This window comes from Trichoplusia ni, chromosome 1 (genome assembly GCF_003590095.1).
Source record: "Trichoplusia ni isolate ovarian cell line Hi5 chromosome 1, tn1, whole genome shotgun sequence".
Taxonomy (NCBI): Eukaryota; Metazoa; Arthropoda; class Insecta; order Lepidoptera; family Noctuidae; genus Trichoplusia; species Trichoplusia ni.
Window position 1 is genome coordinate 20299518 of NC_039478.1, and position 25688 is coordinate 20325205.

The 25688-nt window shown below is 33.6% G+C and overlaps 3 protein-coding genes across 3 annotated transcripts; all 3 read left to right on the forward strand.

Moving 5' to 3' along the window:
• Positions 1–4999: 4999 nt before the first annotated feature.
• LOC113498701 lies at positions 5000–8557 on the forward strand. The gene is made up of 3 exons (XM_026878821.1): positions 5000–5205; positions 5561–5816; positions 7972–8557. Exons 1-3 carry the CDS (start codon positions 5071–5073, stop codon positions 8286–8288), a joined length of 708 nt encoding a protein of 235 aa, XP_026734622.1. The 5' UTR covers positions 5000–5070; the 3' UTR covers positions 8289–8557.
• Positions 8558–18886: 10329 nt separating this feature from the next.
• On the forward strand, positions 18887–20998 carry LOC113496873. The gene is made up of 3 exons (XM_026876287.1): positions 18887–19138; positions 19540–19792; positions 20533–20998. Exons 1-3 carry the CDS (start codon positions 19004–19006, stop codon positions 20871–20873), a joined length of 729 nt encoding a protein of 242 aa, XP_026732088.1. The 5' UTR covers positions 18887–19003; the 3' UTR covers positions 20874–20998.
• A 1533-nt stretch (positions 20999–22531) lies between these two features.
• Positions 22532–25482, forward strand: LOC113496957. Its single transcript, XM_026876400.1, has 3 exons — positions 22532–23292; positions 23937–24195; positions 24656–25482. Exons 1-3 carry the CDS (start codon positions 23158–23160, stop codon positions 25018–25020), a joined length of 759 nt encoding a protein of 252 aa, XP_026732201.1. The 5' UTR covers positions 22532–23157; the 3' UTR covers positions 25021–25482.
• Positions 25483–25688: the final 206 nt, after the last annotated feature.

The following is a 25688-nucleotide window of genomic DNA, read 5'->3' on the forward strand; positions in this document are numbered from 1 at the left end:
TGGATGCAGGAAGTAAAAGTCTATTACCAAATAGATAATAGAATAATTAAAAAAATAATAAACTGGAACATTACAGACCTACATAGAACGAAAAAGAGAGACATGATAAGATAGTCAATCCTTCGCCAAAATATACGAAGGAAGCAGAATATCATATTCAAGGGTAAGAAACAAGTCGTCAAGTATTAAGGGTATATGAAATGACGAATCTATTAAGTCATTAAGTTCAGACTTCTGGCACTATTCCCACAAGGTGATCCTATAGACGCAAATGACAGCAATATGATTCTCATTCAGGTGAAAGAAATGAAGACACTCTATGATTTTTTATACCTGGTCGTTTAATTGATATAGTTGAAATATGAATATATAAGAGCAGTCGCTCTTTTTATCACCTCTATTTTTCTTCCCCTATGATACAGATAGGCATCTGTTGACTACTAAGACGCCATTTTCTCCTTCGTAGCGTAATGAAATACTAAGCGCCATGTTACAAGACATACGGTGACATGCCCTTTGAATTATAATTTTCTTCTTTTCTAGCCATTTTAGTATCGGCTTTCAAAGTTGCTGGACTTACCTCGATGATTGCCACTATAACCATTTTCTAGATCATTAGCACCCTGTAGGAGGAAGGTTTAACACATTTTTTATCATCTCTATTTTTCAAGTTTAATGGAAAAGTACTTTTTCTGTTACTCCATCAATTCTTTGATTAGTTTTTTCGTGAATATACATCCATTTGAGTTTATTGATATTATAGTATTCGTTTATAATAGTAGTAGGGTAGGAATAAAAACACTGAGGATAATTCATACTTAAATGCAATTGTTTACTCAGGTATATTTTATTATCAGGATTCCGACGAAACGGCGCCCTTACTTAGAGCTAGACTCGAATTTGAAGGGCAATCACAATAGCTACGTAGTAGAAGTATTCTCTGGGAAATAATAAAAAATACTGCCTTTTCAAAGTTCCCAGCAATTTCCTAAATAAGTCCGTTTAAATAAACAAATAACAAACCTTTAATAAAAATGCCTATCAAGTGACTTCCATGAATGATTCCGTTAGGCACAGTCCGGAACCTGTACAACAGCTTATCATCGCAGACAATGCTAGCAGTAATAAAAAACTAAGAGAAAATGTTTTTATATCGTGTGAAACTAAACACTAGTCTAGCAGATTCATGGTTTTCACACAAACTGCTTTTTAGAGGTCCGTTTGAGAATGGTTTCACGAAGATATCATATGGTATTTTTGGAATATCTGAAGTGCAAAACTAAAGTACGAAGTGAACTTAAGAAGAACGAGCAAAATTCAGACTTGTGAGTGTGAAGGGAACAATCCTTAGCAGAGCAGTGAGATAGTTATGAGGTTATATTTTATTCAAATCACGGGATCCCTTCAAGAAAAGAACTCATAATTTTTTATAGTCGTCTACACATATCTACATGGAAGTTCCAGTGTTGCTGCAAATTACTGAAAGTTATAGAGATAAGACTAATTTGAGCTATTGGCATAATTACGTTAATTGAAGTGTTTTTTATACAAACTATGATGATCGAGCTAATATTATCATTAATGATTATTTTAACAAAAATAATAATTTAAATTTTAACCATATTATCACTTTAAGCCTGAATACTAACTAAAACATGAATCTAATCAACTTTAGCTTTTATATTCAAATAATATTCAAATCCACAACCTTTACAACTTTCTTCAAAATAAAAAAAGAGAAATTACGATTTTAGAATAATGACTTTAGCATATTTATTTATGAGACTAATTAGTATTAAGTTTCCTTTTACATCATTGTACTTAATTAAAAATCTGAACGTCTATGTATGGTTATAAATAGTTAAACGAAGGTTCTGAAATGTGATGGTTTTAACAAACTGTTTGATGTAGTTTGTTGGCAGAACGCCGAGTAGGAAGGAAATGATACAGATGCCTCTGTTGACTACTAAGACGCCATTTTCTCCTTCGTAGCGTAATGAAATACTAAGCGCCATGTTACAAGACAAACGGTGACATGCCCTTTGAATTATAATTTTCTTCTTTTCTAGCCATTTTAGTAACGGCTTTCAAAGTTCGTCAAGTCGATGATTGCCACTATAACCATTTTCTAGATCATTAGCACCCTGTACGAGGAAGGTTTAACACATTTAAGTTACAAAAAAAAATCAAGTTATTTCTCGCTAAATAGTTCCTTAGTGCTTAAAGAGAGAAATAAAATATCATAGTATTAAAACTTTTAAGCCTACATAAAGCTTAAAAACGATGCGATCCTTTTAACGCAGCAGCTTATAAACCAGTATAAACTTGCAAAAATACTACGGAACCAGTTACATTCTATGACGATAACTTAACATCACTTTTTGCTCGAGTCAGGCTTATTCCCACAATATACAGTAAACTCACTTGAAGCAATGAAGCTATTTTAATACCACACCCAGAAGCAACGGTACATTTTGAGAAAGAAAATATTTAAATAAATTTCGTACTATTCCATCTTTTTTATATACCATTTTAAACTCTAGTAGTTCAGGTACATTATATATTTACTCTGATTTAATGAATCATTTTCCAGTCGCTGAAAATAAGTAGGCATAAATATTATGATTTTACTTATGAAAAAATATTAATGGCATGGCCCTAGCATAATATTCCATGGTTAAAGATATCCATTGACAATAAGGTAAATATTTCTCCCAAACGAGTAACGTACTTTTAAACTTAGAGCCAACCATCTCAAGTAAATTATTATAGTTATCATATTAAGCCATAAGTTGCATAGTCATCGCCTCTGTCAACCGTAGAAATTTATTTCTCGCGGTAAATCTAATAGCACCTGTATACAATAGCCTCATCAACTCCACAACATAGTCCATTGCTTCTATTGAGAACAAAACACGTATTAAAGTAAATAGCAATTCTGCGATGGACATTAAAATGTCCAGCGACGATGACAAGCCGTTAGTACACTTTCGTTTTTTTGTAGACATTAACAACTAAGGCTTGAATCTCCAAGTCACTGTTCCAGCTCAATTTGTTTTTATTATAATCACCATATACGTGTATTATGGTAGTAATATTATTATTTTCTCTTTCACCTAAAGTCTTGATACTATTTTGTAAATTGTCTACTTTTCCCTCGTCATTCTCAATTATTTATTTTTTACTGGCTTTAAAACAAAATTAATTTCCAACGCAAGACGATAAACTTCTGTAGTACAAATATTTCGATCGTAAAATATAAATTAACAATGATCTATTGTTTTCCAAGCATAAGTGTAAACTAAGATATTAAATGGTAAAACCACACGTCAAAGTAACGTTAAAGAATATTCTGCAAAACAGGTACTTAAGTTAAGGACCCAACGACCGACAAAAGCTCATAAATCATTAACGTCACCAACGGCGTCAGAGAAATTTCCCTTTACACATTCAGTAAACGACCAACGACGATTAACTCTTCGTCCTCCTAGCCAATACTGTACCTAGATAACAGTCAACTTCTAAGAAAATAGCTAGCACCAGTTTGAAATTTAACCTTCTCAAAATAGGGATCAATTTTGTATGAAGCTGGAAAATGTCTCAATAGATCGGGACAATAGACTCTCTCCGATTTAAATGTGATTGAATACTTTGTCAATAGAACCTTTTGAGGCGGTAATGGAGGAATAATTATGCGACATTGTAGTCTGTAGAGGCCATCTCCTATACATAGAGGCATAATTAGGAATAGTTTAAATGAGTACGTTGTTGAATGGAAAAGATGCATTGAAAATCTAGATAGACAAGAATCTTAAACATTGGAACTGATACCTACTTCAATTTTGAAAATAATTACCTCAATACCAAACGTTTCGTACTTTATAAATACGCAGAAAGTATTATTAACTACAAGTAACGTAGAAATACTTTATAAAATTTTAAACACTACTCATAAATTAAATAAAAATATATCACTTAAGTAATTGGCAAACCAATTCAAACAATTAAAAAAAAAAACAAGAGTAGTTGTCGTCGACACGTCTCAACATGATATGAGCAAAATGAAAGGAAGATCGAATTTGTAATGAATTAAAAAAAATCTCAATGACGTAATTATTCATGAATCAAAGAAAGTGCACCTTACGCAAGAAGCGGAGTTTAACCTCTTTAATGAAATTAAGAGTGTTTCAAACAAAAGACCTGTTGGCAGTAACTACGAATATAACTACATAATATCGCACTTTATATTCCAAATAGAGGTATCACCTTTGTCTTTAAGTACCAGAGAAACTTTCGCTGTAAGCAAACAACGGTGCCTATAAATGGACTATTAAACAATTTACTTTAGAATACAAATGGTCAAAAATATAGAAATTGAGACGATGATATAAGTATTGATGGGTTTTAGAAAGCTATTTTGCGAAACCCTCGGACCGAAAACCGGAAATACGCGAGGTATTCCAAATATTTCGGTCGAAGTAATTACTGCTAAAGGATTTTTTTTATATTCAGTAAGCTAAATCATCAAAAATAAAAATTGAATAAAAATCATTGTTGACCTACTTGAATTATTAGAATTAAAATAAATCCAATTTTGTTTTTAATTTTTAGTATTGATATCTGTCCTTTTCTAACACAAAATAGTATTTAAAAAAATAACATTGTGTTTTATAACACTACAAACCCCCCCAAAAAAAAAGTGAACTTTCGGTTTTAATTAATGTTGTAAAAATACTTAATCTCATTTTACGCATCAAAATTCAAAATTCCAAAACAGAAACTAAAAAAAAACTAGAGCTCAATAAAACCACTAAAACAAAAGTAAAATCTACAAAACACCAACACTCATTGACCGTAATACCATGCCACCATAACACATTTTCATAAAACCTGACAAATACCTGCTAAAACGCTTACCCCCAAGCATGTTTGTATTTCGTCATAGGTCTCACACTCCATCGCGACCGAAGCTCAGTGCGTGACATATGGAAACACGGGGAGGGGGAACACAAAATAAAACTGACGCTCATACACTGATCTTTAACAATTTGTGTTTAGCCATCGAGTAAGATGAAGGTTGTAGTGCTATTGTGTGCTGTGGCAGTCGCCGGGGCATTGCCCATGGCCAAGGAGGATGGCGCCGCCGAGAGAATCATCTCATCCCTCAAGGATTGTCTGGATACAGATACTTCTATGTGTCTCAAGGTGTGTGTGCAGTGCAGTGACAGTGACAGTGTTTTGTGATAAGCTCCTGGATTTATCAGGCTTGAAAACGAGCCTGAATTTAGTTTTGATGCTAAATGAAAGGACTTTGAAAAATAATTGCGGATTTATTAGTGCTGTTCATTTGAAATGAAAATTTTATTGCTAGAAATATTTAATTAAAATATAAAATAATTTGCAAAGTGAATCAACAATTTATTTTTCAAATTAGCCATAAAGATTTATCATCAAAGTAATCTTTTATGACCTCATTTCAATTGAAACTCGAATCCTCCCAGCATTAACTAAGTAATTAGACCTGAATCTCAAAAATACTTATCACTTCTTTCGTTTTCAGGAAAAAGCAATGAGGTTTACTGACAAACTGGCGGCATCATCAAGCCTCGACATCCTGGATGGCGTGACTTTCAAGAACACCGGCTCCAACACCAGATCAGCTCGCAGCTACGAACCCCTGCCCGATGACCCCAAAGCCAGGGAACTGAAGGTCGAAGAGAGGATTATGGAAAACGTCGTGGACTTCCTGGACAGCCATGTACTCCAGCTCAGAATGCCCAAATCCTTCACTGAAGACAACTCTGTCGAAGAAGAAGGTATGTATTCACCTATTAATACTATAACACTTAAAGATAATTAATTTGTTCAAGAATTTAAAGCAAAAATTAATCTTACAAAAACACACGAAGAAAAATGTAGCCCAGATCATAAGAAACTCAGTAAAATACTTAAATAAATCCCAAGCACTGAAGCAGCAATTTAGAAAAAAGAGCAGCTATAAAGTATAACAGATTAATTTAACTCGAGTTTAAGTAACCGTAAATTGTTAGCCGTTTAAACTATTACAGAGATTTAAACTAGAATATTATTATCATCTACTTGTACGATAAATCTACTTAACTCATTATAAGTCAGTCACGTGCCAAGCATTGCTAAAGTAACTATACTTAAACTCCATGAAAGTTTAAGTCTAATACAATGATCGCTAACATACTCGTAGTAGAAACACAAAAAGATGAAATTGATAATCAAATCTCAATCATACAAATAAATTCACACATAATTATCCGCGAACAAATTCTAAAGATGCTGGATATGGTAATATGCATGCCGGCAATAAAAGTATTAGTTACGCCATTAAGCATACAGAATCTACGTACAGAATGTATTAAGATATTCCCACGCAACACGATAAAATCTGAGAATGAAATATGTTAATGCGATTCAGGTGTTTATTGTGCGCTTCCAATGTTTATATTGGAATTTTCACTGGACTAACGGGAAAAGTAAAGAATATAGTAGGGATTTAGGAATTTAGAAACACTAAATTTGATTCCTGATGTCTCAAATTGTTTCGCAGTTTTTTTAAACCAAGATTTTAGTAAACAACTGAAACATTTAAGCTCAATAGTAATGACTTGTTACCTAGAAAATGCACTTACGAGGACTGCGTTCACACTCAGTTGTGAGATTTCAAACAAACTCGCGTACGCTTTCTTAAAGTAATATTTACAAAAGCTTAACATACGACGAGTACAGTAATTCAAAACGGTGAAACTCAAAACTACGCACCAAATCAAATTCGGATATTAATTTCAAAATCAAGTACCAGTTTTTTAACGGTATTTACTTTCACTATAGATTTCATGTTTACGTTAAGCGATAAATCTCTTTCGGATTTGACTTACATAAGCAAACTTGCGAACACACCCAATGACCCGGTAGACGATTTAAGTATTTCTGTATTTCCGTTAGCAATTTCACCATTACGCAAATAATAATTTGTCTGTAGTATTAACTTCCTTAACCATGAAAAATACATTTTGGCACTATTTAATTCTTTTGGATCTATTAATAATTCATCATCATATCGTTAAAATCTATCTTCATCAAAAGCTGAAACTGAAAACTGAATTTCAATTTCAGTATCAGCAAACTATACATCTTGTTCATACGACAGACGTGTGAAATGACGTAACACAATTATCTCCAAGATTTCGTTTTCACTGCAACCTGTTTGTTTGTATAAGAGCCTGCTAGACCAGTTTAGTACTCGAGAAGTTCAGTGTCTTGAAGATTTCTATCTGCAGGCGGCACGTAGGAGACATTTAATCTGCGTTAACCTGTCACTAATTATGTAATGGCAGTGTTATTAAACTTAATACCGACACTTGAGAATAAAGTATACACACACGAGCCGATTTCACGATAATATCATGTCACTCGGTCTGAGAAAGCTTATATTTTAATCTCAAATAAAATCTGATTAAATGTATGCTAAATGTCAAAATTTCCAATATTTTTGCGCACCGCCAAATTCCTCACATTTGACCTTTAGTTCGTGACACACATGTTGAACTTTCTCGAAGAAATTATTAATTAATTCAACTATGAATGCCAAAACTTGAGATAGCTTTCTTTTAATTGCCATTGCTACGTTTACAAAGGCGTTTATGCTGTGGGAAAGCTTTTTTGTAAGCAAGATTCCTCTCTGTTCGCTATGTGAAATTAAACGGACGGTTATTCTTTTGTTAAGTTGATTTGTTTTTGATATAATTAGTGAGCGACGTGAGAATTCTATGGGATTAAGAGAGACATCAATACTTTTTCGAACTGTACTTTACTGAGAATTCTTGTTTCATTTTTCCATTGTGTCTTGGAATTTATTTCAAATATTTTAGAGCTCAATGGAATCTCAACTGTAAAACTTGAAGTGTTTGATTTTAATTGGATTGTTCATTAATTTTCCAGGCCGTGGCAAGAAGAAGAAGAAGCTGAAGAAGCTCCTCCCCATCCTGGCCCTCATCAAGCTGAAGCTGGTCGCCCTCATCCCTCTGTTCCTCGGTATCATCGCCTTCGCCGTCTTCAAGGCCTACCTCCTCGGTAAAATCGCTTTCATCGCCGCCGCCTTCGGCGCTCTCAAGAAACTCCTCGAATCCAAGAAGAGCAGTGGCTGGTCTGAGCCCGCTCACGAAGAACACCACGGCTGGGAAAGCAGCGGTGGCTGGGGAAGGTCCAACAACGACGCCCAAGACTTGGCTTACGGAGCCCACGTCAAACAGGCGTAAACCTAAATTATTAACTTATTTATTTTAGGTAAAGTTAATTTATTACGCTCTACGATAAAATCTTCTTCTTGTATATATTGACCACCGTTCGATACACATGCTAAGTTATATTTATATATATCTTTTTTGTTATTTTAAGTAATGACTGATACTATTAGTCTATGCTCTTTTTGTATATAAGTATTTTTATTTATTATGTTTAAGTACGTTTCGCTTCTGAAGCGGGCAAATGATAGTACATTTTATTATTTTAAGTTTTCAGTTCCAAAGATATCTTATATATTTATCTATTTTTATTTCAATTTATTTTTTGTTCTTAGTCATTTTGTTTTTTTTTTGTATGTGTATGGGTACAAGTCAAGTCATATTTATTACAAACCAATGTTTATTTAATGCGAAGGATGTTAACAGTTTTGTTTGTGCGATGATTAATTTATTTTACGATGGATCCACGTAAAAAGTCAATAAAGACAACTTTTAAAAATACTTATTCGTGTATATTTTTCATATTAACTCTCCCAACAGTTTACAATGTCTCATAAAACCTCAAAATGATATAAATACATATATCGATATTTGTGATAGCTGATATTATAATCATTTAGTTATACTTCAGTTAATTAAATACATGTCAATCAAACAGGAACTTAACTATTGTTAACAATTTACATGCTGTGTCAATTGTCAATTCTAATACGTCATTTTTCGAAATGTCATATTATGTCTATTAGATACAAAAAAAAACATTCTGCGGGCACGGAAATAATAGAAACTATTTAAGTAGATAGTAATGTAGATAGGTAATTTAAATTCAAAATGTCTTCAATGAACATACCGTATACATTACAAATAGTCCATTCGATACTATTTGCTAAAGCTTCAATAAGTTTTTTACACACTTGATTGACTTAACAGCATTTAGAAAATTAATTAACACTTTCATAGAAAAATGATCACGATAAAAAAGGTTCCCATACTGCGATAATTAGTAACAAAGTAAAGCAAGTATTAGATGTGATTTTATTTAATGATGAGAGTCTGATACTCCAACATTGTATTCATGAAGACATTCGTCAAACTAGGATAATTAATAGGTTCTTGTAATTGAGAATCGATTAATTAGAATCCTGTTGATATGGACAATGTTCTCAATTAAAATACTGGCTTGAACAGCCCTTTACAATGTAGTCAATTGGAATCCAGGTATCCTGATAATATTTCCTTTTACCGTTTGTCTTTCTTGCATATCATTGAACCTGTTTGAGGTGATGGTGGAATGGGTTACCTACCTACTTTACTCTAAAGTACGTGAGGCTTATAAGTTAGTTCTATTAGATGCTCTTTCTATTGAAAACTTTCATTCATGACCAACGTCATCATTATCTCTCTGTTTATCATTCCTGCTATGTTCTTCTACATCAGCTGAACCTATTTCTTCCTCTCCTTCATCTCTACTCCTTATTTCACCTTAATCTTCCTTTTTCTCATCCTCACATTCATATTATAGGTCATCTTGCGTAACACATACCTTCACGAGGTTACCTACAGTAATAGTACTAGACAGCGAACAATTTAGTCCGTCTGACTGTGGAACCGGATCTCTGGCTTACAACTTATTTACCGTCGTAACGCCAGTATTCTGTTTAGTAGAATTGTTGGTAAGACGATGTTTGAAACTTGTTTGTTTGGATTTTAGGATTTGAGTCGAGGAGAAATGGAAGCTATTATGATAGGGGGTTGATTATCAAAAAATAAATGAAGTATTCTAAACAAAAGCTAATGTATAAATTATTCGATGTTTTTTTTCAAATCTTACCTCGAAATAAAAACAAGAGATAATCTTGCTCTAAGGTTAGTATACATGAGTTTCCTGACTACAATATTTAACTCGACAGTGGAGTCGAGAACGGGACTATTCTAACGACACCTCTGAAAAACCAGCACTTCAAACTTACCTAGCACGATAAAAAAATAACCCCGAAAAACACGGCACAGAAAAATGCCGTCATGAAAAGTAGAGTTTTAAGATGTTTACCCATACAATGTAAAAGTATCAGATAGCAGAATAGGTCTGCGACACAAGCAAACGACATGTGTTTAGGACGTTTGCTTCGAAAGCCATACGGATGTGTTTCGCTTGAGGCATTCCTTAGCTTTTCACTGGGATGAATGGGTGCTCGGTGGTTCCAATAAGCACAAGTGTTTTCCAAAGTCATTACTGGTTTCTGTTATTAGATATTATTGATTCTCTCTACCGCAATGTTTTTTGAGTTTTAGGTCAAGAAGTTTTCCAATTTTCTATTGACCTTAATTTGTGTTTGTAAAAAAGATTTTACTCGATTTGGAATATGAAATTGAATGTTTTCTGTTTTGCATTTGGGAGTGAATTTCACTAAATGAGATTTTTTTTGAGTTTTATGATAGTACAAATTAGTGTTAAACTTTATAACTACCTCAAAATCTGACTAGCACACAGCATTTGCACCATTATAGGCTAGTATTATCATTATTGAATTCCAATTTTTTATTGTTAAAAGGAATACCACTTCAAAGGATTTAATTCTGATATCGTGAGGGGTTTCACAAACATTCGAGTCGTGTACACAAAAACCCAGATTCAGAACAAGCAATCCTGGATCACATAAATACTTGTACTACGTTTGAATCACGCACAATGCATGCACAGAGATCTATACCATTCGGCTATCCGTGCAATAAAATAAAATGTTCATACCGAAAGCCGTATTCATACCAATTATGACGTTACAAACAGGAAGGCACGTGTTGAATCAGCAATAGAAATTCTTATAAATCAGGCATTTCGATTTGCTACGTTGCTTAGACTCACACGGAATTCACATAACCTTATTACGTATACCCCAAAATATTGGTTATAATGCGTTTTATAACAAGCATCGGACTTTCACTCTAAATATAATTTATAGCCGTAATAATGCTATGTAATTATACGAATACATAATTAATATATTTAGCTTCAATTAACATTGTAGAAATATTAGAAACTCGATAGGAAGTTCTGAAAGTGAATTCGGTAACTTGGTTTTTAATTGGATTTTGCTTCCGATGTAGGATTGGTTTATATTCGTTAGGAGGAAAATAATTTTAGTAAGTTGATATGTAGTAGCGGATAAATTCGCTACAACCTTGAAGATAACCCACGGATACTTGGAGATAAAATATTTCATGAAAGGTTAGTAAAAAATCAGGTAATGTAAGTCATTAACCAGCGCGTTCTGATAATTAATGGAGACTGCAAATCGGTAATTGTAGAAAAGGATACTCTGGCTAAATTAAAGATCTGAAAAATTTGCTGATTATATAATGAAATAGTATTTCATAGCTGGACAAATAATTTCCCTTGAAAAAAGGAATTTACTGTCTGTACATTTGTGGTAATGGTTTTCTAAGACAGATTAACTTTTTTTACATAAACTGCGCAATGACTTATGAGCCAAGTTTTTCAACTCGAGTAGACAACGAAAAAAGTTCGACAAAACGTTCCCAAGCTTTCATCTCCTATACGTAACTTCACAATTAAAACTAATAACTTTTGCAACCAATAAAACCTGACTTCCTATCATCTCCCAAACTCACATAATTTGAATGCCTTTCATCACGTGTTACTGGTATGTCATCGTTACAAAACCCACGAACACCTACCACTTAACCTTAAAATGAAACTGCAGAATTAGTAGGAGCGAGATAACACTATGCATTTCGTATAGCGGCGTCTCTTTTCACCAATTCCGATGGTCTTGCTTTGAGGTCTGATGGTAGGCCCCGGGTGTACAAGTTCGTTTCCGGCGCGAGTCAGGTGGTAAAGGTGCGCCCGCGAAAGTGCCGGCCGCGCCTGAATTTTGACGTCTGATCACACCAGTCGATTTTTTTTATGCGAAAGCTTCTTTGGTGTATTTTTTTTTGTATTCATATTGAATATTATTTCGTAAATCGAATTAATATTCTTGGCTAAAGTTAATGTGTAGAATTCCTTTTGAAAAAACATTGATGATGTTTATTTTGATGTTACAGGTGAGTGTGTGTATAAGATAAAACATGAATTAATGAATAAAATTGAGATAAATACATATTTGTTAATTATATAAGAAACTTTTGATTTAATTTCCTTACTAAAACTTAATTTTATTCGAAAAAAACACTCAAATGGTGTGCATAATCACAATATATGCATGCATAATTTTGAAATTTCAAATTGCCATCCAAATGATCTACCTATCAATGAAAATCTAGAAAAAAAACGAAAAACAATAAATTATTAGAATAAAAATGAGGACGATTAAATGGCGAAATGAAGAGAAAGCTAGGTTTTAATACATTCACATAATAACACTTTACGTTTGAATATTTAATAAGCTTTGAATAATATTTAAAAATATAATAACATACTCGTACCGTTAAACTCAAGGTCAATTTGAATAACTGGATTCTATTATTAGGATATATTTTATTGGCTTTTGACATATGTTAGTATAGTTCTAGGCGCTTGATTAACTGTATATAATAAAGCAAAAAATACCTATTACTAAATGTGACATTAACATAATCTGACGCTATTTTTTACCAAAGGTGTAAAAAGATACTTTTTCTCGTGACGAGCAAATTAAAACAAATATAAAAACAACTTTATTCCCTTGACTCGAACTGAGTACTTAACCTCTAATATACTATACATTAACCGTACCATGTTAATATACAGCAATATCGAACTAAAACATTTGAATAAAACAAAAAAGTATTTATTCGAAAAGCTCAACAGATTCCCGCCGTGTGTATCGAGCCTCGAAGTCCCGTTGTCAAGGTCGGCGTCGCTCGCAAGTAGCTCTGAGTCACGGCACTTTCATATGATAGTTATACGGAGGATAAGTAGAGATTTATATTACGTTTTTGAGTTATCTCATGTATTGGGTCAGTCGATTTTTGTTTTATTCTGTTTCGCGTAATAAATGTCTAGGTTTTTTTCTTTTATTTTGATAATGATTGTTTGTTGTTGAGATTTGGTTTGACGGTATACAACTTTGCTGTAGTAATAAACGCAACTTATACAGTTAAGAGTAGAATCCCATTTTTTAAATATAGATTTATACCCATCAGTAGGTTATGTAATTAAACTAAGGAAGATGTATGCAACTTAAGACCTTTCTCCAGTTTTTCAGAACTCTATTTTTAGGTGACTAATAACAAGTCTTCCGAGATTTTTAGTCACATATCAAGGATTCTCGACATCTTCTAGACAAATGACAAATGACATTCTATACAGTTTTAGCCGTACTTAGCATTAGAAATTTTCATGTTAAATTTTATTTATCGTACCCTTTTGGAATTGGTCGGACCTATCATTCTGCTGGTAAGCGACAAACGACCATTATTCAGATCTTGGTACACAGTGTTTTTAACATCCCTAAAGCTCTCAGTCGACATAACACCTCAAATGCCTTCTATTAAGCTTTCAAAGAATATTGTAAGTCAGTCAAAATCCCAATAAGAAACACTTACTTTATATCGCAGTACCTATATATTAAAATAATTTTCCCATGATTATTAATCAACACAAATATTTTTAAGAGTATAGAATTTAACACAAAATAGTTTTCATCCTCTCATAAAAATTGGATATTTTTTAAGAGAAATCCTTCACTAAAATAACACCACAAGATCCTGTCTTCCGACTTGCCTATCAAAAATGTTTAGCACCAAAAAATCTTTTTTATTTCATCGAAAGAGTTACCAGCCGAAATCCAGTCAGGCCAGTTTCCCACCATCACCTTACGCAAGCCAGAGTTCCGGTATAGCCTCTAATTATGTAGAAAGCAAGCCTATTGGACGCATTGGTACTAAAGGGCACTGACACACATTCCCATTAACCTCAGCTATGTGTGACATTTTTATATATGTGGGTGTATTGTTGACCTCTTTAGAGATATGAAGATTTATGATTTATGAGAAATTGGTTTTGAAAATTTTGTTGTTTAAAAATTCAGTAAAGTCAATAAAGTCATTGGTTTGCTGTTGTATGTTAGTTGCAGGTCAAAGTTTAGACAGTAAATTCAAAATGCGACATCATTTTTATTTCTTTAAATGAATTTTCGGTCTGGATTAAAAATTTCCAAATTCGTATCCTGATCCAGGACCCAAGGTTTTCAATTAAAACTTCTTTCTTTTGTATGGAAAGAGGCCTTTACTCAGCATAATAATACCATTTTTGTAACAATGATTAAAAACAGAACCTTATTTCTAAGGTTCTACCTGTCCGTCGGTGAGTCTGGCTGTCATAAGACTATATCTCATTTAGCGTGATAGCTAGGCAGTTGAAATTTTTCGTATATCATGTATCTCTGTTTCGCTTTAACTACAAATAACAAATAAGGAACGAGGTTATCCAACGGTCTGGTTTCTTAACCTATTCGTAACGATCGTTTAGTGTCACGTATAAGAGTCTCACTAGATCGATCTTTAAAAATATCTCTTAATACTCAATACGTTTATTGCATTCCACAAAGGGAACTTAGGTGGTAGGTACAGAAGGATATCCATTAGTTTTGGAGCATTGTGGGCCCTGTCGGGCATAACATAAAATCTCTCATGGAGACTCATCTTGGCTCTTTACTCTGCCCTCTTTTATTTATTTTTTCGGATGGAAAATCATCAAATGACTCCTTTCGCTTTGGGTTAAGCGGAAAGGAGTGTCAGTCTTCTACTGACTAAAACCCAGCCATGTAACCATCGTTCTTCTACCCTACCAATATCTCCATGTAATTATCTTATAATTATTTTCAAAAAGCTAAAGTTATTTACTTTAATTTAAAAGCTCCATTGCAATCGGTACAGCAATCGCAACTGTTCTCTGACCTTTGCCTTCTTTGACCGCTTTATACAAGTCATCTTCTACATTATTTATAATTTAAACTTTATGTTTACGTGTGATTACTTCTTTAGTACTACACTTATGTTTGAATGGTTTAACGCAACCTACAATCATATTTGAATCCCATACGAAATTGTTAGTGTAATTGATTTTGCTCTGGAACTAATCGGTTATGTGCCTGTACTAGCTGGTGTCCGCGACTTCGTCTGAGCTCGTTTCGTATTGTGAGTAGCTGATTTTAGCAGGTCGTAGAAACGAACTAATATTTTGGAAATATAACAGCCTGACCATATTGAGATTGAAATACAGTTGCACTATACAGATGGTGGACAATTAACACAATATTTTTAGCCTATTTGTTATTTTGATGTATAAGCTATATTATTGTAAACTTTCATTACAATTTATTCAGTAGTATTACCACACACACTTTCGTTTAAAATATTAGTAAAAGAATTCAAGAACAAAATCGAGTAAAATAAGACCATAGTGTTATGCTGTCTTTGTGGTATTCAAGTGAAATTAAGACACAGTTGCGATTAAAACTAGCCTTGGAAAAATATAGTACTTGGAAAAGGCCTGTTAGAGTAATTTTTTCAAAGTAACACAGCTAAAAATCGGCTTTTTCAAAGGTTCTTCATTTAGTTACGCAAAAAACGTTTTAAAGAAAATCACTGCAACAAAATCATTATGACGTACACACTGTCCATTGCAATTGCCATGATATCGCAAGATACGTAATACCGGATCTACCGTGTCCATGGTAACGGACAAGGCGCTAGATAACAAGCTCTTTGTAAGTTTCTGTGAAATCTGAGCAAACAGTACAAGAATGATGGCTGGTAGGTTTTTGTGTGGGTTATGATAGAAAGCGTCCTGAATACTTGGTGTGATGTAATAAACACTCCTTGTTCCGCATCCTTAGACGTGAGTAAGTACGGAAATGAGGACGTAAGGAGTCATACTCATTTTACATGGAGGATCATGCTTAAGCATAAACTTTAGATCCTGCTGTGGGTTTGTAATAATGTGTTATATAAAAATAATTTAGCTTAGCAGATTGAATCATCTTTATCTCTCAGTTTGCTTTTTTATTAAACGCAATAAGAGAAGAGGCATGACTATAGAACGGACAGAATAGAGGCCTCTACCGTGGAGTAGGAAAGTAACGGCTAAACAAAAAACATACATAGAACAAAATAAATGATAGCATTTTTAGTTTTCTGCACCTGAAGGAGAAAAACTGAATCGTATTACTAAACCACTGCCCGAAAAAGCAACAGCTAGACGGCTGAAATTTACACAGATTGTCGCTTTAACAACATATCTAAATCCTAGTATCAAATAGTTACTGCTAAAATCTTATTAAAATTTGACAAATTTTGACAATATTCGTGCATAAAAAGTTTAACTACACCGACATCTCCATAGGACCGAACTATATTCCTCTCTTGCTATAAGTGCGACTAAAACAAATACAAAAGTATTTTCATCTCAGCTTCAACAGACGTCAAATGCTTAAAAGTCACCTGTAGATGAATACTAGTAACAATACTGCACCTTAGAATATCACCTCACAAAGACTGACATCAAATATACCGCCATCATCGTCCGAGAGTAAAACCTCTGCATCTGAGGCCTCAGAACCAACGTGTTTGACTGGTTGTACTCTGGCCTCAAATTACCAACGGCATCTCGAGACCGTTCTCGAAGCATTTTGTTTACCCCTCAAGTGAATAGCGCCGTGCACACATGTTTTACATTAAAATTCTACATTTATACTGCATGTGTTAATATTTGTGGTATACTTTTAATTCATGAATACAGGTCTTTAGGTTATTAAAGATATTTTTTCTTCTGTAATGTGTTTGATGATTTTGAGGTAGAACTTTTCTTAATAAAACTATTTCTATGTCGAACATGCAGGACGTAATTAAGTGTGATAAGTATGAAGATTTTCGGTGAAAGGAATGTCGTTTATTACTATAAAAAAATGATTTTTCATCAAACCGATTTGTTTGTATCTAACTGAGAGTTCAATATTTTTAAAACGTATTCGTGTCTTAAGGTCCCATCTACCCATAGTTAATTTTTCAAAAATAAATATTATCATAATGAAATGAAATTAATGAACTAATCATTTTTAATTAAGACAAGACAATACACACATATACAACCTTCTTTCCTACTCAATCAAACTACAAAGCTGACTCTACAAAACCCGACCCCAAAACCAATACAAAATCACCAAGCAGATTGCAACAGAACATTACAATCAATCGTTAACCGCGACATAACTGCATCTTACTACAGAATTCATTCACAGTGCCTAATTTGTATACGTTAACATACGCTTTCCTTGCAACGCTTGCAGGCGTCTCGATGACTCTTGGTTTTGAAGTATTCCACGTAAGCTTTCTCTCGTTACATAAGCGGCACAATTCGTACACTTGAGCTCAATTATTTAATCGTTTTATAATAATTGTGACCTAGACATTTGTTGCTATGCGTTGCTTCTTTTTGTATTTTTCTGTCAATTTATATAATTTAATTATTATTTTTGAGAAAAGGATCGTTTGTTGTTTTTGTACGCGACTTTACTTCGTTTGATGTTGAATTTTGCGAGAAAAAAGAAGTTACTGTTTTGTCTTGATGTGTAATTAAAATATAACCCAAGTTTTATACAAAACGGATGGTTGGTTTAGCCACCAGAGCGTAACAAACAGATTGAGTTATTTTCGCATTTATATTAAAAAATATATTACTATGAACTATATTTACGAAGTTATTGTTTTACTTTATTTTGTTCTTCGATGGTTTTGTTAATTTCTTGATGTGTAATTATTGTCTTGTAGTTAGTTAATATTTCAAGCAATACTTATAAATTGTTAGTTTATTCCTATTGTTATGTAAAAAATATCATTAAAAGAGTTTCAAAAATAAAATAAATAAAATTTAAATCGAATGTGTTTCAAATAAATTACGATACGTCTTAGACAATAGTCTTATAACAAATCGGTCGTGTTTTTATACTAAATTATAAAAATCAATTAAAATGAATTTAAATATTAAAAACGAAAGTTTATTCAGTTTCTCAAATCAACATTTTGATCAGATTTTTTATCAGTATTTTCTAAACTTCGAGCCGTCAGCACGGTACAGATGCTCCTCAAAAATAGTCAAAAATGCGATAAAACAGCATAATATCGGTAACAAATTTAAATACGAAAAAAGTAAAAAATGATAATCTATGAGTAGCGACAGAAAGTTTCCGAACTATACGAAAAGCTTTCCGGTTTAGGAGACGACCTCGAAAACAAAGTATTAAAAAAATAGCTACATATCAAATTAGAAAGAGTTCATGAGAGAGCGAACAATGAATTTCACTTTAAAATATATTTTATAACAAACATTATAAAATTTAACGTTACAACTTGTTTTTAGAAATTACGCCATTAATTTTCACCTCCGAGTACCAGCTTATGAAAAATCAAACAATCACACTTTTTCTTTCGTTTCAATTTGCACAGTGCGACGTATGAGTGTTTTAGATGTCGTAAACGCAAACTTCGCTTTCTATCATCCAATATTTATTTTTCTACTTATCCTTACGCGTAAGTTTAAACGGTCTACGGTTGATCAGTTAGCACACGACTTCAAACAGCGCGCACACACTTTACGTCATATTGTCAAAAAATCTTGGTGGGGAGGCGAAGGATAAAATCCATCAGTTTTTTGGGAAATCATCATAAGTTTGCCAACGTTGGCACTTGAAGTACAGGCATCCAGTGAAGTTGAGTTTATTAAAATAAAAATGTGGAAGCAAATTGCTTTGCTAGCCATCGTGGCTTCAGTGAGTTGTAGTCCAGTGCAGGAAAATGGTGTTGCGGAAAACCTAGTGGGTGCTGTTACTGAGTGCATAGAAACCGATACTTCGTTATGTCTGAAGGTGAATATTGTGGATACCCAAGTGTTGTGAAGTGTCAGTGACCAGAATCCGAAATGAGTTTCGTTGAACGAAGCTCATTGAATTTTCAGTAAAAGCAATTAACTTAACGAGTGGCTACTTGTTGTGGATTTGTAGTTAAAATTATTATCTTTTGCCAGACAATATCACTTTTTGAAAATAGTGAAAAATTAATATTCATATTTCTTCCAAATAAAATAATTTAGAAGTATAATTTCATCGATAAAAATTACTTAAATTAAAATAAATCGTCTTCTGTTGCATAGAATTAAATATTAGTCAACAAATAAATTTTGGCAATACAATTGAAGATATCAAAATACCTACTCTAAAAAAAAATCTCATAAAAAAAACAAAAACTAAACTAAAACAATTATCCACAGGAAAAAGCCCTGAAGTTCACCGAACGTCTGGCCGTCGTGAAAGACCTGGACATCTTCGAAGGCATGTCCTTGGTGAACACCGGCTCTGCCAGGTCTGCTCGCAGCTACGAGCCCTTGGCTGAAGAGCCCCAAGCCAGGGAGTTCCAGATTAACGAGAGGATCGCTGACAACGTTGAAGACTTCCTGGAGAACCACGTACTGCAGTTGCGTCTGTCTTCACCTGACCAGGAATCAAGAGCCTTAGATGAGGAAGGTAATCATGATGCCATTAATATACTGTAAAAACACGTTTAGACCATGATCAAACTCCTCCTACTTCAAATCGAAAATCTCGTTGATCGTAACTTCATTACCATAATAATACTTATTAAAAATGATTTCCGTTCGTTGGTTACGAATTTTCAATACATAAAAATGAAGTTCGAAACTCGTACGTCCTCACATTTGTTAACTCGCAAATTGCCATTAGCAATGCCATAAACAAATCCATTGTCAGAATCTAAGAAGAAACTTTACCACTAAAGTGCCAAACGAGTTTCAAACAATACGTTGGAACCTAGGTACCGCGCGGCTTTCTCTTCCGCACATATTTACATACTCTGATGCTAGACAAAGCCCTTTACAAGTAGGTGCAAACGAAATGTTTAAACAAACGATTTCACGATTGTTATTTAATCAATTCTCCACGCGTTCTGAGTAGAATCAATAATTGATGCGAAACCTTTTGAATTTCTATTAATTTTCAAAATTTCGAATTGACTTGAACATTAGTCAGAAACAAATCCCCAAAACATTTTGAGGGGAATTAGAAATATAAATGACTTAATATTTATTACATACACATTCATTTATTACGGAGACTTACGGCCTTCAAATATAAAGTTGCACCATTTAGGATAACATTGTCGGGGACATAACACTTAGTTGTTATATCACCCAAAATTCGGTATTTTGTAAATCATTACCGATCTCTCATTTTTATTTGTTTTCCAGCCCGTGGCAAGAAGAAGAAGAAGATCAAGAAGCTGTTGCCCCTCCTCCTCCTCTTGAAGCTCAAGATGGCCGCTCTCATCCCTCTGTTCCTCGGTATCATCGCTTTCGTCGCCGTCAAGGCGGTCTTCTTGGGCAAGATCGCTTTCGCCATGCAAGCCGTCACCCTGATCAGAAAACTCCTCTCCAAAGGAAAGGGATCCTCCTCTTCCTCCATCTCTTACGCTGCCCCTCAGCATCATGAGGAGCACGGTGGCTACTCCTACGAGCCAGCCAGCCAGGGTTGGAGCAGACAAGCCAGTGATGCCGCCTCCTTGGCCTACGCTGGACATCTCAGCCAATGAACCAAAATAGAATGAATGTGTATTTATTTGTGTGAATGTGTGCTATTTATTCATGTTTGTCGTAAGCATGCACAAGTACCTCAGTCTTAATTTATTATTTAAATAAATATTTATGCTCAATTTTATTTTACTTGTATTATTTGTGTGCAATTTCAATCATTTTTTACTATTTATTCTTATTAACCGTTCGAAGACGATGGTTTTATACTCTTAACTCAAACTCATAAAACTTGTTGGAAAAACAAGATATTATTCTGAATTTACTAAAAGTTTTACATACTTTCCATTTTTACAATCGTTTTAAAAGAATCTCATACATTACGATCCAAAGACTTGTGGTCCTCATGACCTTTTAACTGTACTATACTAAGTAGTAGTAGTATACTAAGAAGTATTGCAAATTAATTATTTCTTGAATAAAAAAAATATAAATAAATTACTTCCTCAGTATTCATGCCTTTACTTCGCCACTACCTGATCCTCATAATATATTTTATGATAACTACAAAAAAATATCTGATCCAAAGCATGTGTCGTGAGAAGTAATAAAATAAAAAATTAATCATTTTTTTTTTAAGTTGTTTTTATTTCAATTTCTATACTCTAAGAAATTACACCTGCTGTCATCAGCTTATCCTCCTGAGATGATGATTATAATATTATTGGTACTTAAATTTTAGGTCAATTAAAAAAAGATAAATTATGTAATTTAATAAAGATTAATTAGGTTTTCCTGGGCTGTCGTGTTTAGATCCTCACAAGTCGCTCAATCTCATAGTTTGAAAGAATATAACTATCGGTCTAAATCATTGTATAACTCTGAAACAATTTTGTTTTTAGCTTGTGACCATTGGAGAGCAGTTCTTTCAGATGAACCGTCTGATAAATTATCGATTTAATGTATCGAAGTGTCTATCGTACAGAATAACTTTTCCTGAAAGCGGGCTGCTGGATACTATGAATGAACTTCGAGACTAATATCTACTTGAATATACCTAAACCAATATAAAAATCTGCCTGTGGCATGAAAGTCTAAAGGTAGTTAGAAAAACACAAAAAAGTGAAATCCTTCTTTATGTTTCTGTTACTTGCATGCAATATCCTAAAATATTTCCTATTTCATGTACAGAATTTGACTCCTACTTTTAACAGTTGGATAGTATGTGTGGACAAAAAAACAACAAAAGTAATTACTAAATTATTCAGTAATCTGAAAAAAAGAGTTTCTTGCCGGTTCTTCTCCATAGGAATGACATTTTGGATTCGTTCACCTAGATTAATTACTGTAAGGTTTTAAAAGTGTTTAAAAAACAGAATATTTGAAACAAATACTTATGATTTTGATTTTATGCCGAATTAAATTAAATGACAATTTTAAAATCACAAATACTGTATCTTCTGGTACTTATTTGCAAGAAAAAGAGGGATAATTAAATTAAATAGGTCACACGACGTGTTACATGAACGGTCACCGGTAAATATCCAATGGGATTTAGAAAACAACCGAAGAGATTTCTGTTAAATGTGTACTACTTTAAATAAATTCACTAGACTATACATCAGACTGCTAAAACACATAACGAGTATCTTTTGTACTGTGGAAATAGTATGTTCAATACCTTTTGCTGTCAGATTACTGCCAAATTGGGTTTATAACGGGAGGTATTAGTAGACCAATTCTAAAGAATTGAAAATATAATCCTACATCCTAAGAATTGCTTAGAATTCTAACATGCAAATTACTTGACATAAGTTTATTGTTTGAACAAATGGACTTCAATGTTCAAAATTTTCCATTTCACTTAAAGTACTTGACAAATATTTATCTTCATCATAATTTTAAGACTAATTTATGCAAATAAACGTTCACAGAAAACAAAAACGTTCACGTAAAGACAGTCGTAAACAAAATCACCTCACGACGGATCGAAACCACGACTAAATGCTTATCTTATGTCTCATAGAGCCATCCATTCCTACATACCTACTCCAGGAATCTGGAGAAAGTGCCCAACCGCCCAATATCTCACACACGACAACTTATAACCTTCACGTAGACAAAAAAATCGAACGTGAATTCCGAATATACATAAATATTAATAAAAAAAAGTATGCCACGCACTTTTGCATAGTATCGTCAAGTTTCCGTATGGGATATATGACATTAAAATGTAAATTTGGTAAACAGTCGAGTGGGGGGATTAAGATAAAAAATACTGATTCAATCGAATGATCATCACAGTTCGAACGATCTTGGATTAGTCGAGTCCAACGCAGCAGCAAGATGAAGACCTTTATAGTGGTTTTAAGTGTTGTGGCATACGTGTCCAGTGTCCCCGTCAGTTCTGAAGAGTCAGTGCTTCATGCCATCATTGGGAATTTGGCTAACTGTAACAGTGATTTGAGCCTGTGCCTGAAGGTAGGAAGTGCTAGTGTTGTGTTAATATTTGGACTTTAAACCTTTGGACGATTAGACAAACAGAATTTCTGTCGAAATGGACAGTTAGGAATTCATAAAATTTTAGTCTTATATAGTGTGTTGATCCATTGACGCAAAGTACTTTAAAGGCGACAATAGTGAAATTGATAAATAAATACTTGTGGAATTCGTAAAGTTTGATGTCACAAAAGAAAGAAAATCCTTATTCAATATGAACATAAGAGAAAGGGAAGACAAGTGTCAAATCCTGCTAAATATGGTCATAAAGTGAAAGTGTTTTATAATTAGTAGGCCACATTAGACACATCAATATAATTTGCTATAGACACCAAACGATTGGTCATTATTCACTGTTATTAAAGAAAAGTTTTCTTGATTGTCATTGTAAAGGTCACGGCTTGCCAAGGGCTTTGCGCACGCAAGCATTCCTCATGACATTTAAAAATGTTTACGCTTTAGGCATCTTGTATCTTTCATATCTTAACATCTTTAAACATTATTTTTTGCCTTAGTGATTTCTGGAACTTTAAATATTTTAGTATTTTTTTTTCTTGACAAATCCGCAAATAATTGGGAAACATGAAAAATTTATACAATTTCTTAATAATTCTTTCAAATTACAGGAACAAGCACTCAAAGTGAGTGACAAACTCAGCGCTGCTCGCAAACTCAAGCTTTTCGATGGAATCACCCTTCTGAACAACAACCCTAAAGAAGCCAGGAGTCTGGAAGACTTATCTGAAGACCCTGCTTTGAGGAAAAAACAAGTTTCCGAGAAGCTTTGGGAAAGGAGCTCGGCTCTCCTCCAGTCCACTGAATTGGAACTCAGCTACGCTGGTGCTGATGATGAGGAACAGGAATCCAGGTCTATCAACGATGAAGGTATTGCGCAAACTCTCAATATCAAATCTCCCTATAAATATTATTGATTCAATACTCATAGTGTCTTCAATCGTTTAATTAAAATTTGAGATTCAACATTTTTATACTCGAAAGTAGAAAACGAAAATGTTAAAAATATTATTATTGTTTATTATCCATTATCGCTTGTAAAGCGGAATCTCGTAAATTAGAAGTCTCGGTCAGCGAACTCGGTAGTTTGGATAGTAAAGCGACTAGTGCGTTGAACCAGGAGACACAGGTTCGAGTCCTGGCTAAAATGTTTTTTTTTTGTATCAGAAGAACATTCACCTTTTACTACGGAAACTCTACATTGATGATTTTTAAGATGATTCATGATGGACATAAACATTTTTTTATTTAAAACCGATAAAAAACAATCATCAAAAATACCTCATTTTTTATTTAAACAAGTAAGTGTAACAAATCCCTTTTTCTTCAGTTGAAGAAAGCCGTGGCAAGAAGAAGAAGCAGATCAAGAAGAAGTTGAAGATGCTCATCCCCCTTCTCCTCCTCGCTAAGGCTAAAGCCGTCGCCATCGTTGTCGCTGCCATCGTCGTGATCGCTGCTTCCCTCTTCAAGATTGCTTTGATCGCCAAAATCGCCTTCCTCATCAAGCTCTTCACTATCATCAAGAGCCTTCTGGCTAAGAAGTCTCAGGAAGAGTCCAGCTGGGAGCCTCATGGTTATGAATCCCATGAGCATCACGTGGCTGTCCCTGCCCAGCACTCCCAGGGCTGGGACGGTGGCTGGTCCCGCTCCAAGAACGAAGCCAACAGCTTGGCTTACTCCGCTTACGCTAACTAAGCTGGTTACCAAATATTTTTCTTAAACCTCATAGTCGAAAGTCTACTCAGACGCTTCTCTATTTCAAGTAACGATCAAATACCGAAATTGCAATCAGATTTAATTCGCGTTTAAATCTCATTCTGTCTCTATCTTTTTTTACTGCGAAGACGAGACGGACAGACTTTTCAGAACCTCTTTAACTGATGTTTAGTTTGAGTAGATGATAAATGAATCAAGTATGAATGTATTTAAGTGTAAATGATCTTCGCTCTTCTTTTTTTTTTGTTTTTCTTTTCAGTCACTTTATGTTTTTCTTTTATTCATATTAATTTGGCTGAAAAGGAACTTCGTTATGTATGTGTGATAGTATTATTAGTTATTTTTTTTATTTTATTAATATAATATGTATACGGGTATTTATACGTATATTTATTAGTATTTAAAAGTATGTACCAACGTACTTATATTTCCTACCAAAAATATTCTTGAATTATTTATGTATATTTTCTTAATTATATATTTTCTTGTATATAATTATTTAATGCTTGTACCTGTATAATTCTCATATTTATTTGTATTTTATGTTTAAATACGATCTCTTGTATGTTTATTTTGTATGTGTTTATATATTCTCTATATTTTTCTTTGTATCGTGTATCACGAGTTTTTGTTTATCATGTGCGCAT

Coding starts and splice junctions, on each gene's coding strand:
- LOC113498701 (XM_026878821.1), top strand. CDS start 5,071: ATGAAGGTTGTAGTGCTATTGTGTGCTGTGGCAGTCGCCGGGGCATTG. Junction 5,206..5,560: donor ATACTTCTATGTGTCTCAAG/GTGTGTGTGCAG, acceptor TTTCGTTTTCAG/GAAAAAGCAATGAGGTTTAC. Junction 5,817..7,971: donor CAACTCTGTCGAAGAAGAAG/GTATGTATTCAC, acceptor TTAATTTTCCAG/GCCGTGGCAAGAAGAAGAAG.
- LOC113496873 (XM_026876287.1), top strand. CDS start 19,004: ATGTGGAAGCAAATTGCTTTGCTAGCCATCGTGGCTTCAGTGAGTTGT. Junction 19,139..19,539: donor ATACTTCGTTATGTCTGAAG/GTGAATATTGTG, acceptor AATTATCCACAG/GAAAAAGCCCTGAAGTTCAC. Junction 19,793..20,532: donor AAGAGCCTTAGATGAGGAAG/GTAATCATGATG, acceptor TTTGTTTTCCAG/CCCGTGGCAAGAAGAAGAAG.
- LOC113496957 (XM_026876400.1), top strand. CDS start 23,158: ATGAAGACCTTTATAGTGGTTTTAAGTGTTGTGGCATACGTGTCCAGT. Junction 23,293..23,936: donor ATTTGAGCCTGTGCCTGAAG/GTAGGAAGTGCT, acceptor TTCAAATTACAG/GAACAAGCACTCAAAGTGAG. Junction 24,196..24,655: donor CAGGTCTATCAACGATGAAG/GTATTGCGCAAA, acceptor CTTTTTCTTCAG/TTGAAGAAAGCCGTGGCAAG.